Here is a 12,168-nt window from a genome sequence, read left to right on the forward strand (position 1 = left end):
AGGGGCGAGATGATCGCAGCTGTTGGGGGTACCCAGAGATCCAATGCAACCTTGCTAGAGCATGCAGAGAGGGACCTGAGTAAGCTTGAAGGCAGGGCTGACCCAACCCCTGATCAATCACAAAAGATTACCGAACTCAGACAAACATGCCTAACTCATTGGGAATCCCTCGGTAAACTGAGCTATGCCAAGCACACGGAGAGGATCCATGCCCTGGGGGACAAGCCAGGGAAACTCTTGGCCTGGCTCTATAAAAGGGAGACCCCCAGGCCACCCATTTGCCACATACTCACACGAGACGGCACCGCCGTGCATACCCAACAAGAAATTAATTCATTTTTTTCTGACTTCTACCGCAACCTGTACTCCGAGGCCCCGCCCCCCTCCGACACCAGGATCGTAGACGCCCTTGACGTCATCGACCCGGGAGGATAGCACAGCGGCAGCGTGCGCGTCTTGGAAGCAAGACGACACAAAGCAACAACAGGTTCGATCCCCGGGTCCGCGCTTAAAAACCTGAGTGTTTAAGCGCGTTATAAATACGTAACTAAGACAAAGAAAAAAAAACACAATTGCACAACTAAGAAAAACTAACAATTCCTGTAACAGCGCCTCGATGCCTGCGGGCTGTGTGAGCGCTTTATAAATGTAAATAAATAAAAAATAAATAAATAAAATCGACCTGCCTAAATTAGACTCACATATGGCTGAGACCCTAGACGAGCCTGTCACTCCCGACGAGGTCAGGGTGGTAATTAGATCGCTACCAGCTGGGAAAACCCCAGGCTTGGATGGCCTCCCAGGGGAGTTTTACAAGACCTATGAGGAGACGCTCGCCCCTATATTAGCCCAAGTCTTTAACAAAGCCTTCGAGCGTGGCATCCTCCCAGACTCCCTGAGTGAGGCCGTGAAAATACCCTTGCTTAAAACTGGGAAGGACGGGGCAGATTGTGGTTCATACAGGCCCCTCTCTATGCTAAAAGTAGACTGCAAGATCCTCACTGCCCTGCTTGCTAATAGACTACGCAGAGTAATCCCACTGTTGATCCATCAAGATCAAACTGGTTATGTCCCGGGGCGTTCCATTACGGAGAACCTGCGCCGGTTACATCATGTCATTTACAGCACTGAGGGAAGGCCACAGAAACTTGCAGTGGCATCACTAGATGCCACCAAAGCTTTTGACTCTGTGAGGTGGGAACGGTTGTATGCTACCATGGCCAAAATGGGGATGGGCCCTGTATTTCTAAAATGGACCCAGTTAGTTTATGCTAACCTCACTGCGAGAGTACACACCAAAAAACCTATTCCGCAAAATGGTCCCTACACAGAGGCACCCGCCAAGGTTGCCCACTGTCCCCCATGTTATACATTATTGCAGCGGAACCGGTGGCAGTTTACCTGAGACAAGAATACGGGGAGGGGGGCATTAAGATAGACGGGGTGACCCACCTCATCTCTATGTACGCTGATGACACCCTTTTGTACCTCCAAGACCCTGAGCACCTCCTGCCCTACATTTTAGAAACCCTGGACTGCTTCCACAAGCACACCGGGATCCAGATTAATAGAAGCAAATCTTGCCTTTACCCCCTAGCAGCACTACACAGTGATGAATACGGATCTCTCCCCCCTCTAGATCTCGAATGGCAGGTGACATCTTTCAAATATTTGGGGGTAACCATATATCGTAACCCCTGCACAGAACACATCTTTAATACTGTAAAAGCCAAAGACTCTCTCACTAAATCCATAGAATTCTGGGGGCGGCTCCCGCTTTCAATGGCCGGGAGGGCTGGTCTCCTTAAGATGATCGCCCTTCCCCGCCTATTACATAACTTCACCAATGTCCCCTTCAACATCCCCCCCTTGTTCTTTAAAGCCCTCAACAAACTCTGTAGGGGCTTCCTCTGGCAGGGAGGTAGGCACAAGGTGGCATTGGAGACTCTCCAGAGACCATACGAGAGGGGTGGATTGAAGATCCCCAATTTCGAACTCTACTTTCTTGCTAGCCAGCTGAGACATGTCACGAAATGGATGGCCGATGATAGCACGACGTACACTTGCCTCCTCCAAACAGCCCTCCCCCGGCTGTTATTAAGAGACATACTGTGGGCCAGAGAGGGTGCCCTGAGCCACTGCCCGTACCTCATCAAGCTCGGGATCCGGCTTTGGAAAAGGAGCTGCAAGCTGGTTGGGCCAGAAGATCCGTATTCCCCACAGATCCCCATTGCAGCACTTATGACTAATCACTCCTGGGGGCAAATGAAACACGCACACAGTGGGAGCCCTTCAGGGTGGCCACACTAGGGGACCTGATCCAAGAACAGGAAATCTTAACTTTCCCAGAACTCTGCGAGGCCACGGGCCTCCCGGCAGGGCAGTTCCTGTTGCACAGGGTAGTTGTACAGGCCTTGAACAATAGATGGCCGGTCACTGCCGACAAGACTGAGGAAAATGAATGCATCGAAACGATACTGAACTCCTCTGAGAGGGGCCACGAAACCTCACGTATCTACGAGGCCCTACTGTGTTGCACGACCAGGGACGACCTCAATTGCAGGAACAAATGGGAAACGGAACTGGGCCTTGTTTTTGAAGACAAAGACTGGGATGATATAACCCACTACCATAAGAAAATCTCCAGAAACGCCCGCTTGCAGCTCATCCAGCTGTATATCACCAATAGAGCGTACCTCACGCCAGAAGTCATATCAAGATTCACAGGTGCTGAAACCCAATTATGCCCCAAATGCAGTGAGCCCAGGGCTGGAATGACTCACATGTTCTGGGGTTGCCCAGTGATTAGGGAGTTCTGGTCGCGAGTGAAGGAAAGAGTGGCTGGCGCAGACATCAAAGTTGAGGTGGATGAGCCCACGTCCTGTATCCTGGGCAGATATAGGCGCAACAGGAAGAATAAGCCCCTAAATAAGCTCAGAGACCTTATATACATAACTGCTAAAAGGCGCATAGCCATGGGGTGGAAAAGCCCCGGATGGCTGCTTATGTCCCTATGGTGGGGAGATCTTGCGAAGTGGATAACAGCTGAAACCGCAGCTTGGGAGACTACGATCCAAGTGCAGAGACTAGACTCCAGCGAGGAGCTTCACCATTGGGTGGCCCTGACAGTACCCCTGCTCCACCCTGAGTTGGATGATAGTGAGCTAGACGGAGAAGGTGGCCCGGACTGGGGCACAGACTTGAGAGGAACAATGAACTAACCGTGGTCTTGAGGGGATGGGGGAGGGGAGGGCTGGGGGTAGTTGGGGTTATATTTCTGATATGCTTGACCTGTTGCCAATGATATTGGTTCTGTTATTTCATGTTATTAAACCAATAAAGAAATTTTAAAAAATATATATATATAGGCATAGCAGCAGACATTAGGCAATGATTAATTTCGACAACTACCCTCGGGCAGTTTGCTATTTTAACCCTTGGTGTTACTTGACATCCACCTAGGAACGCACGCACCCACCACCTACGATAACTATGTCTGCTTGAATTCGAAAGGTGGTGTGCAGTTCGCTTCAAACACTACGCTTTCTGCACAGTGGTACTGAAAAAAGTAGTGGAACTGTGGTCTCGGAAAGGGACAGGGTAGGCGAGAGCATAGTGCAACATGTAACAAGGTGTTGTGGTTGGGGAATTGTAATAGTTTTAGGGACTAATAACTAAGACTCCTATTACAACGTTCCAATTGCACAGGCACATGAATGGGCAAATCATCGGTATAGAATGGTGCATATGGTCGTAAAAAGTAGAGGAATGGGAAACACAAAAAAATAAAAGTAGTGGAACACCGCTCCCGACCGTTCCCGCTCACTTGATCACTGCAAGAATTGACATGTTCGGATGTACGTTCCTAATCCATGTTTTCGTGCATTGTTGGAGCATGTCAAAGGTAGCACTTTTAATTAAAACACAGTGAGACAAACATGCTTCACATTGCTTTCAGCTGAGAATGAAATACTGTGATCACCACAAGGTCTCGTGGGGGATTTATCCCACTCGTGGTAGGTTCCAAAAAGCAAAACAAAAATACACAATTTCCTATGTTAAGTATCTTGGCGATGGATATTAATTAATCAGATATAGAAAATGTGGGTTATGGCATGAGATGTTTTGCGCCATTATTATTATTGAAAAAAGAGTTATAATCTTTGATGTGCTTCTTCATGCCATCTAATCATATTATCTATTATTAAACTCCATTGTGGTGGGACTTGTAATCCTATTAGGATACTTGGACGCTTCAGATCAAAGGAGCATATGTTGCTTTAATCGTAATGCACATCTTTGTCACCATCTACTCCCCCCCCCCCCCACGGCCCTTTCCCCCAGCACATGGAAAGTAATGCACGCCATGTGATCATTATGAAAGCGAATCGAGTGTATCCATTATGAAAATCAGGTTGATGCCTGCGGGGCCCGTCCAAAACCACCCTGGGTCGCCATGGAGAGCTACACTACTGCCCCCAGCATGCCTGAAAACTTCACATCTCCACCCTCCACTTTCCCCAGAGCAGGATACAGCATTTTGGCATTTTTGATGTTCCTTAATGCTGTGTTTTCAATATTTAACAACGTTTTAGTCATCGCTGTGACCATGAAGAACCCTGAGCTGCGGAACCCGATCAATATTTTCATACTGAACCTGTCGGTGTCGGACCTCATGATCGCTGTCTGTGGCACTACCATTGTCACAAGCACCAACTACTACGGCTACTTCTACCTGGGAGAGCGCTTCTGTATTTTCCAAGGGTTTGCTGTCAACTACTGCGGTAAGCAGCAAGCCACCGCTGTTTCATCATGTGATGGGTAATTGATTCGGTGGGTGCAATTCCGATGGGTTTTTTACGAGTACATTTTACTGAAAAAAACTCATCCAAATATCTAAGGGGATTGGGATTGGAAAAGTATATAAGGGCGGGGGGACGGTCGGGAATAGGTAAAGAAAAACAATAGGGGAGGAAGGATCTGGGGGGAACCCCCCAAAAATAAAAATAAATCAATCTCGATTCGTTTTTTCGGTAAACCATACTCGTAAAAAAAACATCGAAATTGCGTCGATGAAATGACATAGAACAATTGATTCCACGGAAAGTCAACTTGTTTGTCTTTATTTCTCTGTTTTTAGCCGTGTACTAAACCTACAGAGCCTGATTAACAAACGCGGTTTTCAATGGGAAAATCCCATTAAAAAACGCATTGTAGACCATGCCCACAGTGTCTTCATATCGTGAGTGAAGTATAAGTCGTGTATTCCCTTCTTTTCCAAATCTGTAGCTTGCACTCATACAAGTTTTAAATTCATTCTTTTTCACATTTGTACATATGGACATTTAGCGATGTTCCTGTTCCTTTGGTAACTGCAGGCCTTTCTGTATATGGATATTGTGAGTCATCAAGGACTTTCCTTGTCATGCAGACCAAGTGCCTCGATGCCCGTACTGTTCATTTAATGATCGAAATGACTTTTACTCATTCAATTAATGGTGAGGCTCATTTTCATTCATTTGTATGACAGAGAAGTTTCGATCCCGCCTCGGCCTTCTTCTCTCCCATACAAATACTCCAGCATTTGAGCCAGCATGTATTTTCATCTTGGCCCCAATGCTGTGGACCTGCTTTTCACACCGACAGAAAGCAGGTGCATGCTGCCTGCCACGGGTATACGTTTACTCAGTTTGCACGATGCAGTTTACACCCCCTTTAACTCTCGGCAGCAGTGCAATGGGGAAAATTACACGCCGGGACCTGTTAACACAAAAGTGTAAATACAACATGTCCCTGCAGTGTAATAACGGGGAGCTCCAAAATCAGCTCCTTTATGTTACATTGCTGCCTTCCTACGTCACTTGCCATTTTCTTTTGCATACCACTTTTTTTATTTTATGCATCTTGTTTACCCCTTTTCTTTCTCTCTTTTACTGTGACAGTTTTTTTAATCTTTTTTTCCAATCTTTCTATGGCATTCTTCTTTCCCACTCCTTTTGTTTATTTTGCAGTATCCATTCTCCATTTAATTTTTATCATGTTGTTTCCCTTTCTGCAACATGTTTCTTGCTCACCTTGTTTTGTTCCCTGCTTTTTGCTTCTCTTCATCCTTTCTCCTCCATGTGTTAAGTGTAACCAGCTTTCTTTTATGCTATGTTATCTTGCATTTGTATATCCTCCCGATATAGGTATGGCATCAAAGCGTTTCTATCAATCCTTTCCTTTTCTCCTCTTTCCTGGACGTGCTTTGTACCATTTTTCTGTTCGTTACCCTTTTCTTTCATTATTCCTCATGGTTTTGTGCTTCTGCCTTTACTTTTTAGCTTTGGCTGAATGTTGGCACAGCCTACAATTGCCAAATGCTGTCATGTACATGGTAGGAGCTAAGGAGATGGAATGAACTAATTGCTGCATTTTGAGCATGCAATGATGTGTGTATCCTTCCACTTTCAAAGTTGTGTGTTTCAATCGAATAAACACATAGGCACTGGATAGTGTGGCGTGCATACTCCATGAGACGGGAGAGGCGGGTATATACTTAGTGTGTAAAGGGTGGAGATGTGCTATGTCCTTGAAAGCATGTTTTCATTTGCCACAACAGCTTCACAATACATAGTCAAGTGGTGTGAGTGCTTGGGCGTTTGATGTCATTCCCTAGCAATGGTGCCAGTAGAGAGAGTTTGATGGTAATGGCTGTTATATTATGAGAGATGCAGAGCAAACTATTCTTCACTCGGGCATATGGTGCTAATTTCTGGTGAATTCCAGGGAAACGGCTATACACTGCCTACATAGAAACCAACACTCTTGCTTATGCCAATATCTACTTTCCGGTCCACGTAGCCCTCCCCTGCTCCAATGAGATCAGTTAATTGTCCCTGTACCCTTTGACCACTTAGGCAAAGTAATACAGACAAAGGGTCAAACATGACCCTTCTATTTATTTGCAATATGAAGATATTGTAATGTGGCTGTTCTGTACAAAAGCCATTACCCTCTAGATAAGGATGGACATTTTGGAGAACATTTTTATTGAAGATGGCAGGCAGATTTAATGAAATTCAGCAATCAATAATGCATCGAAAATTTCATCGAAGCAGCATCTGTGACCGCCAGCTAGTGTGTAAATGTTAATTACCAATGGCCCCTCAGAATACAAGTCAACAACAGTAATGACCCTCAAAGCAGTAAACAATAATGAGATTCATCAAGACACTATAACGAAGCAGAGAAAATCAAGTATAATGAAAGACTAACCTCAGTTCACAAAATGATCAAATGTCCTTGTTAGTTTTAGTCTGGTCCATTTCGCAGTGACGCATGAGCCACAATGTGGTTTCTTGGGGCTAGCAATGTGAGAGAAAATGAAAAGCTAGATATTAATTAAAAGCTATGCAATAAGCCTGTTCTTAAGAAAATGTCTAAGGTGGTTTGCATTCTAGGGTAACTAAAGGGATGGGAGTTTATTTTGATGGCTAGAACAGGTAAGGGGCAATGTCGTTTTTACGACAATTCTTTTACGAATACACTTTGCCGAAAGAAAATCATTGAAATTTAGGGGTGTTGGCAAAGGCCAGATAAGGGGTTGCGGGTCGGTAAGAGTAAAAAATAATTGGGGGTATTGACGGAAACCCCCCCCAAAAAAAAGTGTTTACCTCTTTCGGCAAAATGTATTCATAAAAACAACAGTCCTAAAATGGCGATGATATGACATAGAACCAAAGGAAGTGCCCTGCCTCACTCCTGGGGAATTCTGAATTATGGAATGTCCTGCAAAAATCCAAGTGCAAGTGCAGGTCACAAGTAGGGGTGTAACGGTATAACAGTATACCGTTATAGATACCGTGAACAGCTTAATTGAACTATAATAACCGTCATGTTATTTAGGGCCTGCAGCTGTTAAGTGAGCTTTTCGATTTGATTTGGAAAGGCTGCAGTAAGCAAGTGCTGTGCATTCTGGATCTTGCACTGTGGGATGTGGCGTTTGGCAGACAAGAGCATAGGGAAAGTGAGGCCTCATTAGTAAATGCAGCTTTGATTCTGTGACCGCTCTTTCTCTGTGATCAGTAGAGTCGGGTTAAAGATCAATTATTTTGTAGTTTTCCCACCAATTTGAAAGATGGGGAACTACACATCCCAGAATTCAAAGGGGGGAATGAACTTGAGGCCCTTCTGATGCATGTTCACATACAACGTTAGCTCTGTAGACTGTATGAACACTGGGCCTATCAGTGCTTTGTGCTAGTATATAAATTGCCCCCCCACTGTCCTCCATGTAGATTTACACATTGGCACTAGAGTTGTTGCTTCACTTGATCCTTCACCTGCCTTCTGCATATGGCACTGGATTCAGGCAGGCAGGACGGATTCTACATTCAATTTGAAGTATCCAAAGCAATGAGGGTGAGATATTTCTCAGGCTTATACTCGATTTGTGACACCATCCATGAAAGCATTCCTCCGCCTTCTTAAGGATTCCAATCGGGCGTCACACACTGGACCAGGACACTTGGTCTGAGCCTGGGATGTGGTGCTCAATAGGAATACTTTTTCTTTAATTTCAACTAATTCAAATTGAGCCGGTACCCAACCTGTCTCACACCCCCTTTTATAAATACCCCGGTTCACAATGGACCATGAACCAGGCCGGTTGGTGAAAATACAATATTCATTTATTTTTAGGATTCACAAAAATCACCCACATCTTAATATTGGGCAGCAATCACCAATGGGGTGATAATTACAATATAAACTACTAAACTACACTTAGTTAACCTTCCACAATAACATATGCAAAGCAAATGAATGGGAACACTTTTTGAATTAGGATAGTTAGCACCCAGGTTAAGGTTTCCCCCAGCAATGCTCCCTCAACCCACAAATGACACTTGGATTTTGACAAATAATTAATTATACGTGTGTTTAAATAAGGATATATATATATGTTTTATCACAGTATTAGGGATGTTATATCACTATCACCCATAAGGTAAGGTATCACAAAAGCATGCAGTTCACAAAACAGATTGAAATTGAAAACCCAGTGCAGCCGAATTCACACGTGGAAAAGTTTCATTTTTCTTCTAGTTTGCAGTTTTAAATGCCAAAAAGTTTTTTTCAAAAAATGGGGGAAAAACACTGAATTGGAATGCGGTTTCTTGGCAGGGTGAGAGATGCACAGCACAGGGACAATATAGAAGTGAAAGGAGGACTATAGCTGGTGAATTGAGAGGGATTTGGAAGGTAAAATTAGGTTCATTTTTGGGAAAATAGAGCAGTTACAAAGAGAAAATCGGTTTTAAAATGAAAGGCAAATTTTACTTAAACTAAATTATCTAGACTATATTGTTAAAGAAAGCCATGGTACGTTCAAAGATTGATTCGCAACATCAACCTTTTCCCGCTGTGTTCAGATCTATGTGGGAATTACTTTAAATTATTCCAAATTTGACTAAGGAGTTACCCGAGGAGACGAACAAAAGAATTGCGCTAACACTAGAAACAAGAACAGGGTGCACAGAGAATTAAAACAGTCTATACAAGTTATGAAGTTATGGATAGGGTTGCTTAGAGAGTGGGACAAAGACAAAAGTCAAGAGGGGGTAGACTATGTGTTATGGGAAGGGGATACTCACATTCCACTCTTAAATTTGGGATTAGGAACAGTCAACCGGCTTCTGCACTCCAGGGCTCGGGTCACCAGGTAGCGGCGGACTCTCCTAGCATAACAACAGCTGGGCCTGTCTGGTCACAGATAATCAGGACAGCTGAATGGCAGGGTTGCAGCGGGCATGCGGTTAGTGGGCAAAGACCGGTCTGGTTTCAGGATGCTTCCCAAAAGAACACCACCACTTTTCCCTTTGGTTATTGGAATGTTTTTTGTGTGATTTTCTTGATTGAATCCTTGCTGAGATGGTCAACAATGCGTTGGCCTTGCTATGATAGGATCAGCTACGCTTTGGCCTGGCAGTGGAATCTGGAATCTGGCAAGATGAATGTAGAAGATCAGGAACACTGGCACAGGAAATTCAGGAAAGAGTGTGTCTAGAGTCCTGTCAGCCACCATTTGTATAGAGCATGGTGACATCATAGAATTATATGGTAGGGCAGGCTTAGCTAAGCACGCCTCTAAACAACTGGATTGGTCAGTGGTTATAGTTACCGCCTTCCTCTCAGCTGTTTGGGTTTCAAGGGCATGATGTCAGATTTATGATGTGAGTTTTACAATGTCCAGAACCTCCTACAGTTACTTTAGCTAAAATCCAGTTTTGCCATAAATGGCACATTTGTACAGTTGGGGCATCTTAACAAATTACATAAGCAGGTTACTTATTTTATGAAGAACATGACAGTCCAACCCTACAATTTGTAAGACATTGGGGGTCATGACGACCTTGGCGGTAAGGGGTTAACGGCGCCAGTAATGGTGCCGGAGCCGTCAACCCCTTACCGCCCCATTACGAGGCTGCTCGTGGGACCCGCAAAGGGCGCCTGGTAAAACCAGGTGCCCTTAGCGGGTCCCGCTAGCAGACCAGGGAGCTAACAACGGGCCCGTTTTTAACGGGCCCGTTGTTAGCTCCCTCCCCATTCCCATTGAGCCCTATGGGGGCTCGAATGGGAATGAGGATGTACCGGGTCCAGGTTCCTTGAATGAGGAATTACCGGGTCCTCCAAGGTTGGAATGGCCCGGTAATTCCTCATTCAAGGAACCCGGACCCGGTACCCAGTAAGGGGATAACCATGCCGCAAATTGCGGCATGGTTACCTCCAAGGTCGTAATGACCCCCATTGTTTTGCCCTTCTAATAATTTTTAGTGATTTTTAGTATGAAATATTCGGCCTAAAATTCTATAACTTTATACATGTGTATGGATTATCATTAGGCATATCAGTATTGATTTTCACATTGTCATCAGGTACACTTTCCCTGGAATACCCAATTCTCTGCCATTTCTGTTCCCAAAGTGGCAGTGAAGGCTACAACATCTTAGATTAAAACCCACAAAATTACATTAAAACTGTTAACTTTTTACATTCCTGCGAATTTCTGTTGCAAAAATAACTGTCTTTAAAGTTTCTTATGTTAAAGACTCCAATCAAGCAGTCCCACTAAGTCAGTGCCTTGTCTGGGATTGCTCAAGGGAAGCCCTTATTTATATATTTTTATGTCCAGTTCGCGTACTCTGGATGACAACCCTTATATAACACCCCTCTCTTAGAATCCCCCTGACCCCACTGAGCCAAGAAGTAAGTTTGTTTTGCAAATTTAAAGGTTTATTTGAGAATTAAACAATATATATATATATATATATATTGCACTTTTATAATAAATTAATAATTGATATCACACTTAGACATATGACAGTGAGTGATCAACAATGGATGATGTGATACTAGCACGCTGGTTTAATTACTTAGGAGTAGTATAGAGGATAAGGTAGCTGAGAATGCTTTATATGGTACAAGGAAATACAAGGTGGAAAAGAAGCAACACAGGAATAAACTTGATATGATTTCAGCAAAACATAATATAATCACTCTTCCCCTTTTGGCAATTCACCCCCCCTCTATGCAATGTAAGTAAGTGGAAGTAACACACACAGTCTTCAGGAATACAATCACAGTACAATCCGAATTCAGTTCCCCCATAGCAAGGTTAGATCACAAGGATGATTTTAAACACAGGCAAAGTACTTTAAATTTGGTATGCAAAGAAGGGAAAAATATGCTAAAATGTTTTTAATTCCCTCTAGGAGGTTCAGGGTGAGTGAGAGATACTTTAAATCAGTTCAGGCCAGCCCTATCAATGATTCAGGGATGGTTATCAAGTTGAAAACAGAATTCTGTGATGGAAGCAAAAGGCAAATGTTTTTACACGTGGCTGGAATGAAGCAAAATGTAAAATTGCAGCAATTTTTCCGATTACGGGAAAACTATAAGGAGTAGTAAGTCGGTTTTAGGTTCGTTGAAAAGCTTAGAATCCTAGCTTTAAAATGACAGTTCCTAGCACCAACGGTTCAAGAGATACGGACGATTTAGTGAAGGTAGATTCTCAAAATAAAAGTAAAGCTCAGAATGACAGAGGACAATTTTTTAGCTTTGAATCAAAAGGAAGGGACACAATTTCTATGATGCAGTTCTCAATAGGTTAAAATAGTTTGAATTAGA

At 43.8% G+C, this 12,168-nt stretch overlaps 1 protein-coding gene across 1 annotated transcript in view; it reads left to right on the forward strand.

The window, feature by feature from the left end:
• Positions 1-4,456: 4,456 nt before the first annotated feature.
• The window catches only part of LOC138514668 (pinopsin-like), a 200,774-nt gene continuing 193,062 nt past the window's right edge, over positions 4,457-12,168 (forward strand). The window contains exon 1 of the mRNA XM_069630096.1: positions 4,457-4,784. Coding sequence (XP_069486197.1) covers positions 4,457-4,784 — 328 coding nt within the window. The remainder of the gene's footprint in view (positions 4,785-12,168) is intronic.

Source organism: Ambystoma mexicanum, chromosome 12 (assembly GCF_040938575.1).
Source record: "Ambystoma mexicanum isolate Mex_15411 chromosome 12, UKY_AmexF1_1, whole genome shotgun sequence".
Lineage (NCBI taxonomy): Eukaryota > Metazoa > Chordata > Amphibia > Caudata > Ambystomatidae > Ambystoma > Ambystoma mexicanum.